We start from the raw sequence: 18578 nt of genomic DNA on the forward strand, positions 1-18578 counted from the left end.
TCATTTACAGCATCTGTCCTGTGAGTTCATAGGGCTTTCACTTGTAGCTTTTAAATATTTCCTTTTTATAGTGGTCCCAATAAAGGATGGCAGTTGTTTCGCAGGGATTAGTTTTGAACATAAAATGGACGATTATGTTGCACCGCTTTGCTATGTACACGTCAAATTCGCAATGATAAAACAGGCGCTAAGGGGAGAAAAAAAAAGCCAGTGGCTTCTCCTCACTTTTATATACTTTATCTGAGTTGAAATTGTCTTCCAACTGTCTTTTTAAAATCTTTTTTTGTTCGCATTAGACCTTTACTGAAACACTAGATTTATTCAATAAAATCTTATTTGCTCTTTCTGCCTCCAGACTCTCCTATTTAAACCTTGCTGTATACAACTGACAGACAGTATCTTAATCATATTTTGATTTTCTCTCTCCCTTTTCAAAATTCTTCCATAGATGACTAGGATCTAGTTTCTTTTTCTCTAGAATATATGTATTTGGCAAAGTCAGTGTCTCTGCCTTTCCACAATCTTCAACAGTGGTCATGAACAGATATGCATTCTTCTGACCCTGGTATCTTCACTTCCCTTACATACCTGGTTTCCCTGCCAGGTTTAAACCTGACTGACATGCACCCAAATTGTGTTTCTGTGTATGCTGTGCTCTTATTTTACAAAATTTTGTTTTAGGAATATAGTTGGGAACAAAGAAATATCAGGATAAATATCAGCTTTCTGGATATAAACAAAACTTGGGAGTATTGTACTGAAATATATTATTTCATGGTCAATATTAAAAATTAGTTACTATAACCATCACTTGTGAAGTCCTCAGACAACATTGGAATAAGGTAACCAAGGGATTTTTGCTTTTTGCTTGTTTCAAATTAAATAAATTAAGCCCCTCTCTTTTATCATTCAGACCAATTACTGGAATCTACTTGACTATAGAAAACAATTTCATTTGTTCTACCATCCACTTATCCATCCACAAGTGTTTTGGGTACATAGTTAATGCTAGGTACTCTGGCAGGTCCTAGAGCCCTTGTGGAGTGCATGCTTTCCATGAATCTATTAAAACAGAAGGAAAAATAAATAAATAATATTCTCAAGTTTTTAAAGTATGTAATTTAATATTATAAAATTAAAAGAATATTTATAACATATTTCATAATCTAAAACAATCAGAATTCAGTTTAAAAAAAAGGTGGATTTGCCTTAGAGCAACTTAAGGACACAGAGGGCCATCAGCTACTAAACGAACTCAGTATAAATACTGTAAACTAATTACATATTATAACTATATAACGTGCATACGAATATAAAATGGCTGGAAAATATAACCACTGTAAGTACTCAGCAGTGTATTTTCTCTTTAAAATTTTCCAATTTAGTTTTTCTTTCCCAATTGTTTATTTCTTGAATGTGCATAAACATCTGAGAGGGTGAAATAACAAACGCCTATAGTGATTTCAAGCTTAGTTTCTGGAAGGTCCCATGTAGTTTAGCATGTAGGTCCCATGTAGTTTAGACATTATATCTAAATCAGTATGCAGGCAATTTTCACAATATAAAAATAAGTTATTTTCTGCCTCAATATAAACTACATGTGTAGCCTCCAAAAACAGACCTGTTATTCAATATTATATATTTCATGGAATATATAGACCTTTTCTTCATGTTATTAATTGATCTAGAGCATCCATATGTACTGATTTGCCCAGATAATCCAAGCTGATACCAACCTGAGTGTAATTCTGAATATGGGCATTTTCTCTTCTGAAAATGTTCTGGTTTGCATGAAAATTTATATGAATACTTTAACTTTATTAGAACAAAAGAGAAAACTGTTCCCTTCTAAAATTATGTTATGAAATATATGATACAGGTAACTACAATCTATTATTTCGTGAAACAAAAATATTTCCCAAACACCGTATCAAGGTAGATAATCCATTTCTTAGGGATAAATTTATCTGCTACTGATGACAAATTCTTCATATTCAGTTATTCCTGTAGTAAGTAGTTCAGATATACCACTTTTAGATGGCCACACATGGTCTACTTTTTTTAAAGCTTCCTTTTTAATCCAAGATACAAAGATCATGCACTACATTTAGTTGTCATAGCTTATTAGTATCCTTTCATCTACAACAGTTCACAGCTTTCTTGTACCTCAAAAACTTCCTAATTTTGGTATCCAGATTGCTTTTCTCCCCCAAAATTTAAAAAAGTTTCCCCATGTTTAAATTCAGGCTACATATTTTGGCCAATAATATTCCAGTTCATGGTCTATTCTTGACTTATATGTTGTTATTCATATCTCCTATCTTTGTGAAGAAGATTCATTCCTGTATGCTTTACTTCTAATTTCTCTCCTGGGAGCCTAGGAGATGATGTGTTACCTCTGACTGTATTTCTATAGTATACTACAGAACACTTAATATAGTATATTATATATACCAATATACTTGATATACTATATTCAGTAAATTCTTCTGGTAAGTAAGGTTTCTCTGACTTTTCATCATTCCTTGATTTTATATTAGGTTGTTGGAATATAGTTCCAGCTCAGCTAGTCAAGAGTGTATGATAAGAGTCATAATAATTATAGTGAATGAAAAACTAATATTGGTTTGAAGACTTTAGTAAAACCATTCTCTTTGATGAATCATGTCTTCTTCGCTTTAATCATCTTTATTGGCGAAAAGGAGATTTCCATATTGAAATACTAAACTGGGCAGTTTGAAATGTTTTATTTATGATGAAAGAGTATGATTTCTCTTTTTAGAGGGTATTGTTTTCGTGTTAGAAGTTACCTATGATGGAAGAATCTTTGTTAACATCTACATTTAGTAAACATTTGTGCTATTTTTTGGACAACTTAAATTCTACTAATTTGTAAGCAAAAAGTAATCTGGAAACGATGCTCAGCAATTAGGGCAATACAAAAAGAGCTATGCTTTTGAACACAGAATCAACTAAAACTGAATGAGAACACCCTTGAAGATAAATTGTAAATTTAACAGATGCAGAAAATTCCATTTACATTTCCCTCAACTCACATCTATTCCTATTCTATAAATTATTCTTCTAAGTTCAGAAGTGTCCCTGTTCCCTTCCAAAGTGAATTTCTATATTTGGTCTGAGCCCTTCTTGATTCATGATGTCCTTTCTGCACTATTTCTCTTATTCCTATCAAGCATCTTTATTTTTACATCTCCAATGTTTGTTTTTTTTCCCCCCCCCGTCTCCTAACAGGCATAGATTTCTCCTCCATGAATAAAATTGTCAATACTCACTTGAACGTCTATCAATTTTACTCTCTTGTTTCACTGTCAAATTTTTCCAACAAGTGGTCTATGTTTAGTCATTTTTTTCCCCAAAATTTTCACCTTTGGCAATCCAGTATCTGTTTCCACTATTCTTCTGAAATGTCTCCAAGGTAACCAAAGGATACTTTTCATGAAATCAAGTGGTCTGGCTTTAGTCTTCCTCCTCTTGACTTCTGCATAATATTTTCCACTTTCATGTAGTTAGAATAAATTTTCAGCCCTCATTTTTAACACCTAAGTTATTTTTCTATTTTAATTCAACTTTATAGAAAGACAGTTTACATAAAATGCAATTTGACAATTTTGAATGTAACACTTCTTTGAGTAAAGACAAATGTATACATCTATTTAGCCACCAGTACAATCTGCTCCCCGCAAAAGTTCCTTTGTGCCTATTCCTACTCAGTCTTCTCTGCATCCCTAACCCCAGACAACCACTGCATTCTACGCAAAAGATTTCTTCTGCGCCAGTGTTGTGTAAAAATGAAATCATACGATACGAACTCGTTTAAGCCAGGCTTCTCTTCCATGATGTTTCTGAAATTCATGCATTTTGCTATGAGTATCAGTAGTTTTACTTTTTTTAAAAAATTTCTGAGCAGTAATCTATCATATGGACATACAAGCATTTGTTTATCCATTTTTTAATGAATATAGTTTTTCTATTTCTATTTATTATGAATTTTTATATGAAAATTTATATCTTTACGTGGACCTATGTGTGTTTTACTTGAATAATAACTGTAGTGGAATTCCTGGGTCAAATTTTACGTGACTGTTGATAAAACATTGCCAAACTGTTTTTCAAAGTTGTACCCTTTTATATTCTGAACCAGCAATGCATGAGATCCTTAGGATTTTCTACATACGTGATAATTTCAACTGCAATTAAAAATAGTTTTACTTCCACCTCTCCAATCTGTATGTCTATTATTTTTACTCCTTGCCTTACTGTACTACTTAGATCATACAGTAAAATGTTGAGTTCAAGTGGTGAGAGGCAAAATCCTTCCCTTATTCCCAATTTCATTTGTTTTTTTCACTAAGTATAACATTAGTTTCAGTTTTTCATAGATACCAATTTTAGGTTAGGTTTGTTCCCTTTGGGACCTATTTTTCTCAGAGATTTTATCATGAATGGGTATTGAAATTTAATAAATGCTTTTCCTGCATCAATTAAAAATGAAAAAAATATTTCATATATACCCCTATATTAACTATTTCTTACATTCCTTTGTGTGTATCTAAGTTTCCAACTGGTATCATTAACCTTCTGCTTGAAAAATTTACTCATTGCTGTGTTGGCAATGAATTTTACCATCTTTTGTTGTGTGAAAAAGTCTTTATTTCTCCTTCATTTTTGAGGAATATTTTCACTGGACAAAGAACTTCAGGTTGGAAGTCTTTTCTATCAACACTTGAAAGATGTTCCATTATTTTCTTGTTTGCAATAATTTCTGAGTAAATGTTGATGATAATTTTATTTTTGTAACTCATGTTTTTTTCCTGACAGTGATTTCAAAATTTTAATTTTAAATTATTATAGGTTAAAATTGACTTTTTTACTTTGTGTGTAAATTTCTATGAGATTTAATACATGTATTGATCCATGTATCACCATCATCCCAAGAAATCCTTTGAAATATTCCTTTACAGTGATACCCTTTCCCACACATAAACCCTGACTACCACTGATCTGTTTTGAGAATGTTCAAAACATAAAAATAAAAAGGAAGCATAACGTACACAACCCTTGGGATGAGTTTTTCTTCCACACAATAATTTTGATGAGATTCATCCAAGCAGTAAGGTTTATCAGTAGTTTGTTCCTTTTTTCTTCTGTTTGAATGCACCATAGTCCCTTTATTCTTTTACTCACTGAAAAACATTTGAATTTCTCCAGCTTCTGGCTATCACAAATAAAGCTGCTATGAACATTCATGTATAGGTTTCCATGTGAAGGTAAGTTTTCATTTTCTCTAGGGAAAATTTCAAGGAATGGGATTACTGGGTCATATGATAAGTGACTGTTTAACTTAATAAGAAACTTCCAAACCATTTTCCTCAGTGACTGCCATTTTGCATTCTCAAAGCCATGGATGAGAGTGCCAGTTGCTCCAAATTCTCCCCAGCACTTGGTATTGGGTGGGCCAAAAACTGCCTTCAGGTTTTTAAGTAAAAAGACACATTTTTCATTTTCACCAAGAACTTTATTGAATAACATATTCACCCTTTTGTTCCACTACCTTCTGCCATTTTTCAGGCAACTTCATAATTCCATCTTCCCAAAACTTTTTATCTTTTTGAGCAAAGAACTGTTCCATGTGCCTTTTACAGTCTTCCAGGGAATTGAAATTTTTTCCATTAAGAGAATTTTGTAAAGACCGAGATAAATAGAAATCTGAAGGTGCAATGTCTGGTGAATGCGGTGGATGAATCAGAACTTCCCAGCCAAGCTATAACAGTTTTTGCCTGGTCATCAGAGAAACACATGGTCTTGCATTATCCTGATGGAAGATTATACATTTTCTTTTGACTATTTCTGGATGCTTTTCGTTGAGTGCCGCTTTCAGTTAGTCGAATTGGGAGCAGGACTTGGAATTAATCGTTTGGTTTTTCGGAAGGAGCTCGTAATAGAGGACTCCCTTCCAATCCCACCATATACACAACATCACCTTCTTTGGATGAGGACCAGCATTTGGTGTGGTTGGTGGTGGTTCATTTCGCTTGCCCCACGATCTCTTCCATTCCACATTGTTGTACAGTATCCACTTTTCATCGCCCTTCACAGTTTGTTTTAAAAACAGAACGTTTTCATTACGTTTCAGTAGAGAATCGCATGCGGAAATGTGGTCAAGAAGGTTTTTTTCGCTTAACTTATGTGGAACCCAAACATCAAAGCAATTCACATAACCAAGCTGGTGCAAATGATTTTCAATGCTTGATTTGGATATTTTGAGTATGTCGGCTATCTCCCGCGTGGTATAACGTTGATTGTTCTCAATTACTGTTTCGACTTGATAGCTATCAACTTCAACTCGTCTACCCGACCGTGGAGCATCGTCCAGCGAGAAATCTCTAGCAGGGAACTTAGCAAACCACTTCTGACATGTTCGAACAGTCACAGCACCTTCTCTATACACTGCACAAATCTTTTTGTGCATTTCAGTTGTGTTTTTACCTTTCTTGAAATAATAAAGCATAATATGCCAAATACACTGCTTTTTTTCTTCCATCTTCAATATTAAAATGGCTACCCAAAAATTCACCAATTTTGATAGGTCTCTTTTTAAATGCACGCTGATATGACAGCTGCCACATACAATCTAACAAAATTGTTTCGAATTAAGTTAAAGACAACTAAGTGCTACTAGAGCCATCTTACGGAAGAAAACGAATGAACCTTTTGGCCCACGCAATATTATCAGTATTTGTTACTTTAGTCATTCTCACATGTTTGTAGTGTTGTATCATCCTGGTTTTAATTTGCATTTACCTTCTGATAATGTCGACTATCTTTTTATGAACTTATTTGGCATCCTACTGTGATCTTTTGTGAAGTATCTGTTCAAGACATTTTTAAATGAGTTGTTGGTTTGCTTAATGTTGATGACTATTTTTTGAGATTTTCTCTTGAAACCTGGTTTTGAACAGTTTAATTATGATGTTCCATGGAATTATTTTCTTTGTGTCCATCCCAGTTGAGGTTAGTTGAATTTCTTGGATCTTAGGATTAATAGTTTTCAAATTATTTGGCTATCATTTCTTCAAAAATATATACACATACACACATATCGTCTCAACCTCCTTCATCTTGGACTCCAATTCCATGTATGTTAAACTGCTTGATTTATCTCATAGTCTCCTGTGGCTTTGTTCCCTTTTTATTTATTCAGTCTTTTGTTTTCCTACTTCAGTTTGTAAAGCTACCATTCTATATACTTCTAGTTCACTTTTATTGCCTTAATCGGTGTATAATAAGCCGTAAATCCATCAAATGAATTTTCCAGTTTAGTTACACTTGGAGGGCAAGTCCACTCCCTATATTCAACCTAGATTACTAAAGAAACGTTAATCTTATAATATAACCCAAAGACTCTTTGTTATTGCATGGGTTTTAATCTGATCTTCCCATTTTTGAAAGCATAGAGAAGCAAAACAGGAACTTATGCATTTAAAGTAAAATCCTTAAACATGTACAGTATATACTGTGTAACAGATACTCAAAGATATTCTGATCTTCATGTTAGATTATAATTTTTATATGAAGGTAATCTGGCTGTCACAGTTTGTAAAGCACAGACTGTCAATGTTGAGTCAAGTGATACAGCTAATCAATCAGACATCCCTTTTCCCCTTTGTTGATTTGTATGAAAAACTCCATTTTGAAGATGTCATAATCTAAGTATGATAATCTGATTGTCTTTCACTTATAAGTTAATTTGTATTTTTATCTAGATGCCTAAAATGTTTCTTTTTCTCTGAAGTCCATTAATTTTACTAGAATGTGTCTCAATGTTGGTCAGCTTGGTAATTTTTCGGATATTCAGTGTGCCTTTTAAATAATATATTTTTTAAAACTCTAGCTATTTAATTCTAAGAGTTTCTTTGAACTACTGATCCTATTATTTTTCTGTTCTTTGCTTTGGTTTTCTATTTTGGAAACTCATATGAATGTTGAATATTCTAAACTTGCCCCTTTCACTCTCATCCTTTCTTGTCTCTTTAAGTCATTATTTTTCTGATAATTTTAATTCTCCTTTTTTTACCTTATATTACTCTTATAGCCTTATCTGTTGAGTTTATTTACTTCTTTGTTTCTTCTAATCTAGTCTTCATTTCTAAAATTATTTTTCCCTTTATTTCCAATTCTTTCGTAAGTCCTATCAATACATTTGTGAGGTTCTCTACATTCTGATATAAATTATTTCATATCCTGTATTATTTCCTAATGTCCTTTAGCTCATTTAAAAAATTTTCATCTTTTTTTTCTGGCATGCTTTCACGGTTTGAGGGGATGTTTTTCTACTTACTCTCATTTTTCTTATTGTAAAATATGGGATTTTGATCCTTTTTGTTGGTTATTATTTTATGTGAAATTAGTTTACCTGATCATTTTTAGATAGGTTTTTTTCCTCTTCAGGTTCTAGAGATCCCTCTTCTGTTTGTTTTTATGTAGTTTTAAAAATATGACAGCTTATTTTCTGAGATCTATTAGCTCTGTTTGTCTATCCCAGTTTTATGTGGACTCTCTCTTTGTCTCTCTTGCTCTCTGCTGCTCAATTTGGATTCTATTCATAGTAGTTTCTCCTCAGTGTGGGACTTTGTCCTCAAAGAGAACTCTAGTTGATTAATTTCTCATGGAGCTTAGATGCTCTAGACCCTTCTAGCCATACCAGGGAACCCTTGCACTCATCTGCTATAGTGTGTAAAAGCCCTCCCTGTTTTAGCTGATGTTTTCAAATTGACCCTCTGGGTTTTCCAGTCTGTAGCTGTAGACCATGTTCCTCAGATGTTCTCCTGCTTCCCACAACCTTGTACCATGCATCTGCTGATACCATGTATATCTCATAGCTGTAGCTGGGTTGTCCTCACCCAGTCATATTTTGGGGTTCAATGGAATACACCGTCATCTAGTTTTGTTGTAAATGTGTATTTGTTGTTGTAGTTATTGTTTCACCATCTGCTGTTCTGTTTTTCATGGAGGAATTCAGGGATAATTAAAAACTATGTCCCCATTGCCATCTACCCTGAATTTGTCATGTACTTTTTTTGTATTATTGCAATTTTAAAATGATAACTTCTGAAATTACATTTTAATCCATAAGTTTTGAATTAAAATAAACATACTTAAGTTTTTCTAATTATGTGGCCATATTGTTACTATGAATAATCCAAGGGTGATATAAGCTCTTTTTTTTTTTAATATAAATTTATTTATTTATTTATTTATTTATTTATTTATTTTTGGCTGCATTGGGTCTTCGTTGCTGCGCACGGGCATTCTCTAGTTGCGGCGAGCGGGGGCTACTCTTCGTCGCGGTGTGCAGGCTTCTCATTGCGGTGGCTTGGCTTCTCACGGAGCACGGGCTCCAGGTGCACAGGCTTCAGCAGTTGTGGCACATGGACTCAGTAGTTGTGGCACATGGGCTTAGCTGCTCCGCAGCATGTGGGATCTTCTTGAAGCAGGGCTCGAACCCATGTCCCCTGCATTGGCAGGCAGATTCTTAACCACTGTGCCACCAGTGAAGCCCAATATAAGCTCTTGACTAGGCTCATTCCTTTTATAATAACATTTCAGTGATGTTCTCTTTTGGTGGAAGTGGAAATTTTATGCTATATTTACATACTTAAAAATGCTAGTCTTGGAAACTATAAATACTCTTGACTATTATATGATTTTAATAAAAATATTTATTAATGTCACTAAAAGTATAGTAGATACTTTAGTGACATTTCCCGCACTTATAACAGGGATAGACACTTAACCCAAGGTTGAGCCATTCAGATTCTCTTGTGATAGGTAGTGACTACAGTCATATGATAAAAGAAGTTTACATCCAAGCAGATTTGGAATCAAGTATGGGGTGCCATGCTGGCCCATGTTCTGATGACTAAGAAAGTGAAGCTAGTCTGGGACAGAAGTGAAAAATTTGAGTTGATACACAGAGAGAAGCAAAGATAGGAGGATGTGAAGTTGCCTTGAGAGGAAAAAGGAGTAGCCCTTGTTACTGACTCTCCTTTCCCACTTCCAGGCTGCTCAAGTCTATCTGTATTTCATTTCCTGACTTTGAGACTATATGCTGTATCCCCATGATAATTAAGTTATCTCTAATGTTCTTGTGAGTTCTCAACCAAACATAAGTAATGCTCATGGAAAATACCAGTGATATTCAGGGCCACTCTGTGCGGTGGTGGAACAAGGTAAAGGGCACTAAGGCTAAGACACACACACACGGCCCTCACCCCCAACACACACACACAAACATCTTCTCTTCTAATTAACTTGGGTCTGCTTCTTTATTACAATGGCAACTCTAGGCCCATGGTATTTCCAAGACCTCCTGAGTAACAATTATCAAGATCTAACGTCAGCACTTGATCTACAACGGGACCTTCTTCCTTAAATCTGAACTCTAAAATAGGCTCCTCTCAGCTCTTTAAGAGAAGCCCAATGGTTCCTCTGAAGTGCATCCTCCACTGCTGCTTAAGCCAAATAAATAAAGCAATTTTGTTTTGTTTTGTTTTGTTTTAAATTAATGATAATGATCATTTATTCAAAAAGATGAGAGGGACTGGTGGGTGATGATTACATACAACCTCTATAAATTGACAAGGATTAAAACAATGGCGTACTCATGCAATAATAGAGCAGTGAAACAGATTTAAAAGTTCGGTAACCAACCCATTAGTATAACTATAACAATTTTGGACCAAAGGTTGTTTTGCCATCTTAAGCTGGTAGATTTTGATACTTGCATTATATACTCTAATTTGTACACATTAGTTTGCACATTGAAAAGCTAGAATTTTCTTAGAGAAAGTTCACTAAGCTCCCCAAAACTATCATCTTAAAAAATACTAATTATTGCCAAGGGGAAGACATACACACACACACACACACCCCAAAAGCTATGCAAAAATAGCTACTGTTAATGAGTGAACTTAAAAGGTATGAACAACACTGATTACTATAGAATCATACAATAATAAATTTAACACAGGTTGACTAATAAAAGTGATAGACAAATTAAGAAAAGGAAAGGACATTATTTTAGCATGTGTTTTAAAGGACACAGACAGTATAAACTACCAATAATTAATTATTCTATAAGAAAAGAGTTAAATGGATACACATGTGAATTAAGAAAAACTGACTATAAAACAACAAATAAAGATTCAATTCAAACATATTTTATGATTACTTGAAATTAGGAGTAATTGTCTTCTCTTTTCATAAGACATTAAAATATCTTCAGTTACCTAAATCCAGTTTTGTTCCTACCATACCTAAACATATGATGAAATCAAAAGCATTGAGATTTATTCATCAGAAGCACTATTTTTGAACAGAAATATTCAATAACTAAAGATATTTTTATCATGTTACTCTCCTGAGTTCTTCACAATAGTTTGACAGTTTTTCCTCTCAGAGGAGAGGAATAGTGTATCAAATTATGGAAAGAAGGGAAATGGAGGAGAGGGAAAAAGAAAGAATGATCAAGAGTACACGTTCAAGAATGAGAACATGACAGGATATATATTTCCATAGTCTGGGGCAGAGAGCAAGAATGGACCTTGGGTGAGTATAGGATCCAAGGCGTGGGTGTGGATGATTGATCAATATTAGGAATTCTCACCACAGAACACAAAAGTTTTATCTTCCTTCCCTTATTTTCAAAACTTACCTCTACCAAACATTATCAGTAACACAAATAATGTTGTATTCAAGTACAAGGAAAAAAATACTCAATATTATATACCAGAATCTAAGTTAGGCAATGTTAATAAAACCAATAAAATACTTCCTATTTACAAGTGAAAAATAGTTTTATTAATACTGTATAAATAAAATGGCACAGGAGCACAGAAGAGAAGGCATTAATTTGGCATAAGGAACCTGAAGCAGAACTCAGAGGATGAGAATAATTTGGGGAAAGAAAAAAGGAAAAAGATCCAACACAGAAGGAAGGGTTGTACAAAAACAAAGCAATGTGACAATGTGTTAACTTATTGAATGTCAAAGGAATGTCTTCTATAGCAAGAGGACAGAGACTAGTTGAGTCTGAAAAGGAAGGTTATGACTAAATGGTGAGGATACCTAATGTTCTGGAATACAGCAGAGGATTCTAGATTTTTTGATTGTATGGCTTAGCAGAAATTTGGAGGACCATATCTTAAGGTTGTCAACTTTCTATTTTGCCAAGTAATGGCATTTAAAAAACAAAACTCAAAACTTAAAAATCTACCATTTGCTATCATCATTTTATTAAGAAAAATCATTTTAACACAAAAGAGGAGTATGAACATTACACCAACATAGTTTTAAAAATAGGATATTTAATTAAATTCTTTGGATTCAGAAAAGTGAAAAATTAAAATTATATTCTACCAAGGGAACACAAAGTGAATTCTTAATATATAACTTGGTCTAATGTTTCCTTTTTAGCACAGTCACCTTTATAAAAATCCAAGAGGATTATTCTTAATGCTGCTTCAACTCAATTCAGAGTATTTGAGGTAAACTTAGGGAAGCCCAAGCAAAATAGCTCTCAATTACAGGCTTTTTCTCCTACCTTCTCTCTGCAGTGCTGGGAAGAAATAAGAAACAGTCCAGATGTCTGGCCATGGAAAATTCTGGAAAGGGGGCTACATATATGGGGTTCTGACTGACCAACATAGAGCAGTTAAAAAGTCATCTGACAGTAATTCCTTAGACCTCAAAATTGTCACAAACTGTCATTTAGGAACCAATAATGTAAGTTTTATAACTTCAAATAATTCCTTCTTTGCTTTGGCTGCTGGAAAACAGTGCTGAATTTGCATCCCAATTCTAATAACAGTACAGGATCCATTACTAACACTACTATATTACTAACTTTATTCCATGTTTAGTTTTGCATGTATTTGTTCACTATTTATGAATTTCTTTGGTAAATCTGTCAATTAATTTCTGGAAAAGACATACATAAATACTGAAAAAATTAAAAGACTTTTGGGAATGAGGAAACATTTGAGATTTAATTTTTTAATGATGTTTATTGAATTTTTTTTCTTATTATAAAGGTAACACATGTTACAGGGTCATTACACTATTCTCTTGACCTAGGACACTCTTCTAGTAAGCTGTATGGCTCACCTCCTTTAAGTCTTTGCTGAGATGTAACTTTTACTACTGGCTTATTTAAAATTAGTCACCTCTTTAAAACTGCAACCTAACCCTGACACTTCTATAATCCCAATCCCCTGTGCTGTACTTATCCTTTTACATAACACTTACCACCTCATATGCTATATAATTTAATTACTTATTTTGCTCAGTATTTATTTATGTTCTCTCTTTGATAGAATATAAGGTGCCCAAGACAGGGATCTTTGTTATTTACTAATATATTCCAAGTATCTAATAGCACTTGGCCTAGAGCAAGAACACTGTATTAAGAAAAAAATGAATAGCTCACCATGTGTCACTATTCTAAGAGCTTCATATGCATTAAATAATTTAATCCTTACAAGAACCCTGGGGGGAGGTGTTATCATTGACTACCTCTTACAGAAAGCAGCTAAGCTATAAAATGGCTAAGTAACTCACAAAGGCCATACAGGTAAGAAAGCAGTGAAACAAGGGTTTAAATTCAGGTTATTAACTATTATTGTTTCCCCTCATAGAAACAGATTGTGTAAAAGCAGTTGAGACAATGACAGAACAGGTAAGGAAAACTTCCCCAGTAAACAGGAAGTAAAAAGCAAATATATGTGTGTTTGTGTGTGTGTGAGTGTGTGTATGTTTGCAAATATATAAACATATATATAAATATATATACCTGCTAAATTCAAGGAATAGTACCTAAAGCCATTATTCACGTACAGGATCATCTAGATATTGATCACCTCTTTCTGAAGCTCATGAATATTTATAAAACAAAACTTCTGTTTAAAGAAGTAAGGCTTCAGACAACCATATTTTTCAAAGCTCCTAATACAGATGCATATATTAAATCTTCCCAACAGTTTATTTACCTTCTTTGCCTTCTCACTCCATTTAAGCTGCTGATGAGTAGATAACAGTTTCATCAATTCCCAGTTAAGTATTTCTTTACATTTTCTCAGTTAAGGATTCTCATATTACACATGGTATGTGTGAATAAGAAAAGTCACTTGAAGCACCACTTTAAGAGTTAGAAGGGGATTTTAGAGATCATTGCTTAGTAAACATGCCACCCTAATGAAGGATATACAGCAGCCCTAATAGATTGGGATTATAAGGGCCAGAGGCTCCCATTCCAACACTTTTTCAAAGTTCTTCATTCTGTTATTAGCACTGACTGTGCAAACATGCTACTTTTTTTTTAATGAATAAGGAGAAAGCATACATGAATATCTTACTAGAATTTATGGAAGCAATGTCTTTATATTCTTCTGTCAATAAATATTCCTCTAGTAGCACAAGTTATGCCATGATTAATAGATACATTATAGGAAACTAAAATAATTAGAATAGAGAGAGAAATCATACCTTCTATCAATAGCTCTTGTCCATGACTGCCAAGAAGTGTACGAGATAGGAATGGGGCAAAGTCTACAAAAATTTCACGAAGAAGAGGAGCAACTTTTTCTAAAGCTCTTTCAAGTTTTGCAGTGATGCTGTTGAAATTAAGACATAAAGACTAGTAAATATGGTTCAATATAAAAAGTCAAATAAACTTTACTTCTAAATTAAAACCTTTAAAATTATAAAAGTCCAATTCTAACCCACTGAATAATAACAGCTTCATGTAGAAGGGACACTGTAGAGTTTCACATCAGTCATAAGGCTACTCAAAAGACCCTTGCTAAATCAGAATGATTATACTGTGAAAAGGAATCAGGATCCTGTCACCCACAAGGGCCACAGATTCTGTCCATAACTCTAGGAGCTTCAAGAAAAGAAGTTCCTGTATGGCTTCTTGGTCTATCCTTCTTTCCACCAAAGAAAACTGTTTCAAATACCTACTACACGGGTCACTGTGAAAGTTACAAAGAATGAGCTCTTGTTCTCAAGAGTTCCCTGAAAATTTCCTGAAAAGCAGGACAAATAAGAGGATAACTGAATTCAGTATGATACAGTTGAATTGCTTTGCCAGAGTAGGCATTTTCTTTTTCATAAGCCCACTTACTTTTTATTTACCATTGTATCATTCATTATTTATATTGCTATTAAATTTCAAGTTATATGACTTTATATAAGCACTATCTGACATTCTTGAAAGTACCTTGAGCAAGATATGTAAAAGTAAAAACACAGATAAAGAAAATAATTCTGCTCAAATAAATAATTTGGTAATATCCAACTGTCTCTCTTACAAGTAAGTGCTTTAGAGTAAGACTGCTTGAACTGGAATGCTGGCTCCACCGTATGTTACCTAGGTGACCTTGGGACATTAGACTTCCTATGTCTGCAAAATGAAGATGGTAACAGTACCTACCAGGTGAAGGTTAATGAGCTAAGGCATGTAAGGTGCATAGAAAAGTGCCTGGCACACAGTGGGAGGTCAACAATGATAGCTCTTGTAACTGCTACTCTGAATAGAACACACCTATATCTAATCTTACAAAATGTGACTCTGATATATTTAAACCAAAACAAAATCAATATAATAATTTTAGATGAGCACACATTCTTCTACACAGAAGACATGTACAGTAAGGAATTAAACAATACTTCACGGTAATAAAAGTTCTGCCACAATGCTAAGCAACATTTTTGTTATGTATGAGGAAAACATAAATGACAAAAAGGTAATTAATCACAGAATAATTTGCAATATATTATTAATATTTAAAACTGAACTCTTTTCCATCTTTTTTTAAGTGAATAGCGAGGGATTAGGGAATAATCTAGGATGCTTTCTTTCCTAACTTGGAAAGAGCATGATCTGAATCCTTTGTGTACACAAAGCCTCATCATTAACACTTCAATTTAAGTTTGCTTCCTCTTATTTGGGTCAACAGCTTTAGAGAAAGAAGAACTCAAAGAGGAAACTCAGGTTTAGTAACTTCCACAAACACTTAAAGAGAATATTCTGGAGGAACAGCTTTAAGCAAGAAAAAAGAACCTGGGTGGGGCTTTGCAGACTTGCTGAAGACAAAGAGTTTTCAATATTCTCCCCTACTCTGTTACTCCTGGAGCAAACACCTACATTAAGGCAGTGGTTCTCAATCTTTGGTGTAGATTGGAATCACCTGCAAGGCCTGTTTAAACCCAAACTGCTAGGGCCCCAGCCTGAGATGTTCAGCAGCTTTAGGTGTACCGACGCAGTTTGCACTTCTAAAAGATTCTCAGGTGGCCTGATACTGCTTATCCAGGAAACACGTTTTGAGAAAAACTGTTTTAATGAAAGCACTTACTATTATTAAGTTGTAATAAAACAGCTAGGAAAGGAAGGACTACCTGAAGTCACAGAATAATCATCATAATAATGAGTTAGCTCTGAATTTTAGAGAATACAGACAGAACTTCTTTTTTAGATCCATTATTTCATTCATTCTTTCTAATCTCCAGGATCATGTTTGATGAAGCTTCTCAGCTAAAGTAATCCTCTCTACCAAGGAAAGGTAAATAAGAATGGTAAAAGAGAACCTATGAAGAGGAGAAAAATCTAGATATAATTACTACTGTTTTTGCACCTGAATTGAGTGAAGCATGAATATTTATTTTTACTTAAGATTAACTGAGTAAAATTATTTTAGAAAAATTCTAGATTTATAGAGGTTCACATCATAGTTATACTATTGGATCATAATATACTATTATCTAATTGAAGTCAGAAACACTTTCCCTAGTTTAAGATTTTTTTTGCATATTTTACAGGTTTCTGTATGATAATTTAGAGGTTTCAGAATTGCAAAAGTACTGTTCTTGGTGATTAAATTAAACATCAAATAGAAACTGATTAATCTACACAACTAATTACATGTGTGTAGGTAAATGTGTATTAATTACCTTAAGGGTAATGGACAAAGACAGATATTTCTCAGTGAGTGAATCCCTATAATAAGACTTTTTGCAGCTATTTTCTTACAAAATGTTAACAGAACATTAAATGATGCTCTTATAAATCATTCTGCAACCATAATTTAAATATTCTAATAAAGGGCAAAAAATGTAACATTTTACCCAGCAAGAGATCAAAGGTTTTAAATACAGGAAATTATTATCAAATAATACTGCCAGACTTCTCTATCAAGCAACAACAAAATATTCGAAGTGGAAAAGTTTCATCATCACTTTTTCATAGTGAAGAAAATGGACATATAGATTCCTTATAATGTGTTTTAAAGTAAACATTGTGTAAAGTATGTTATCTTCATTCTTACACAATTTAAATTCTCAAAGGAAATTATATAAACATAAATTTTAGCTTTATACCCTCCCTCCTCTATCACCTGGCAGATAACCACCAATTACTAAAAAAAATTTTTTTTAAGATATATTGTGCCTATATTGTTATTTCAATTCTCATCTCAGATAAATACACAGTGTAAAACTATTTCTTCCCAATCCCAAGGCACATGAAAAATGTACGTTAACATGTTAAAAATTTTTAAAAATCTTAATAAGGGAGAACTCTTTGACCTTATAGCTTATAAAAATAAATAAATTATTCTTTCTTTTGAATGTAATTTTCATTTTAAAAGTGGAGAGAACCTATAGCTACCAGAAATAAAACAAGGCCCTTTGGCAAATTATTTTCTAAAACAAATAGCGTATTTCACTCAATTTAGGGAAAACACCAAGTACTAATTTTTCATTTGGAAGTTTTCATTTATTCAAAAAACATTCACTTAGTCTAAGACATTTTGTGCAGAGAAATAATACAAAGGTAGACTTGATGGGGAATTTGCCCTACATAGTCTAGTGTGAGGGTTATAATTTTAATAATCTGTTTATAACTTCTTAATATTTTAGAACATTCTTGGGACCTAAATATAGAGTTTGTCAACTCTAGGCTGAAATGCATTCTCTTAAGCTATTCATTCCTCTCTCCCCACTTTATTCTTTTTCATTCTCTTCAGTCACACTAACTATGCTTATGATGCTATTTTTCTTGATAGTAAGTGCAAATTCTTTTAAGAAAGAGAATTACTGATTTCCATAAACAAAATTACGGTTGTGACTTGGGAAATTTATCAACCCCTCTAACAAAATGACCAATGATAGGAAAACTAAACATTCAAAGGACATAATAATGCTTTAGATGAATTTCTATAGCTCCAGTGCCTGGATTAAAACAATATGACTTAAAACACAGGAGTTTAGTTTAAAAAACACAATCATATTTTGGTTTTTACCTATATTAAGGAAATCTCATGTAGAGGGATTTACAGATTCTAAGTAATTTGTATGAATAAAACTATAAATAACCCATTAGAGAAAAAATACATAAAAATCCATGGCTGCAACTACTATCATATATATACACATATATGAAAATTAAAGACACTACAGGAAACTGGAAGAGAATATTAACCTATAAAAAAAACAAATGGAAA

General features: G+C 33.3%; 1 protein-coding gene across 8 annotated transcripts in view; it reads right to left on the bottom strand.

Moving 5' to 3' along the window:
- The window catches only part of NBEA (neurobeachin), a 629474-nt gene that overhangs the window by 359557 nt on the left and 251339 nt on the right, over nt 1–18578 (bottom strand). For all 8 annotated transcript variants that reach the window (XM_061171071.1, XM_061171076.1, XM_061171075.1 and 5 more), the window contains exon 33: nt 14563–14690. In XM_061171071.1, coding sequence (XP_061027054.1) covers nt 14563–14690 — 128 coding nt within the window. The remainder of the gene's footprint in view (nt 1–14562; nt 14691–18578) is intronic.

The sequence above is a fragment of the Eubalaena glacialis genome, chromosome 16, assembly GCF_028564815.1.
Source record: "Eubalaena glacialis isolate mEubGla1 chromosome 16, mEubGla1.1.hap2.+ XY, whole genome shotgun sequence".
Classification (NCBI taxonomy): Eukaryota; Metazoa; Chordata; class Mammalia; order Artiodactyla; family Balaenidae; genus Eubalaena; species Eubalaena glacialis.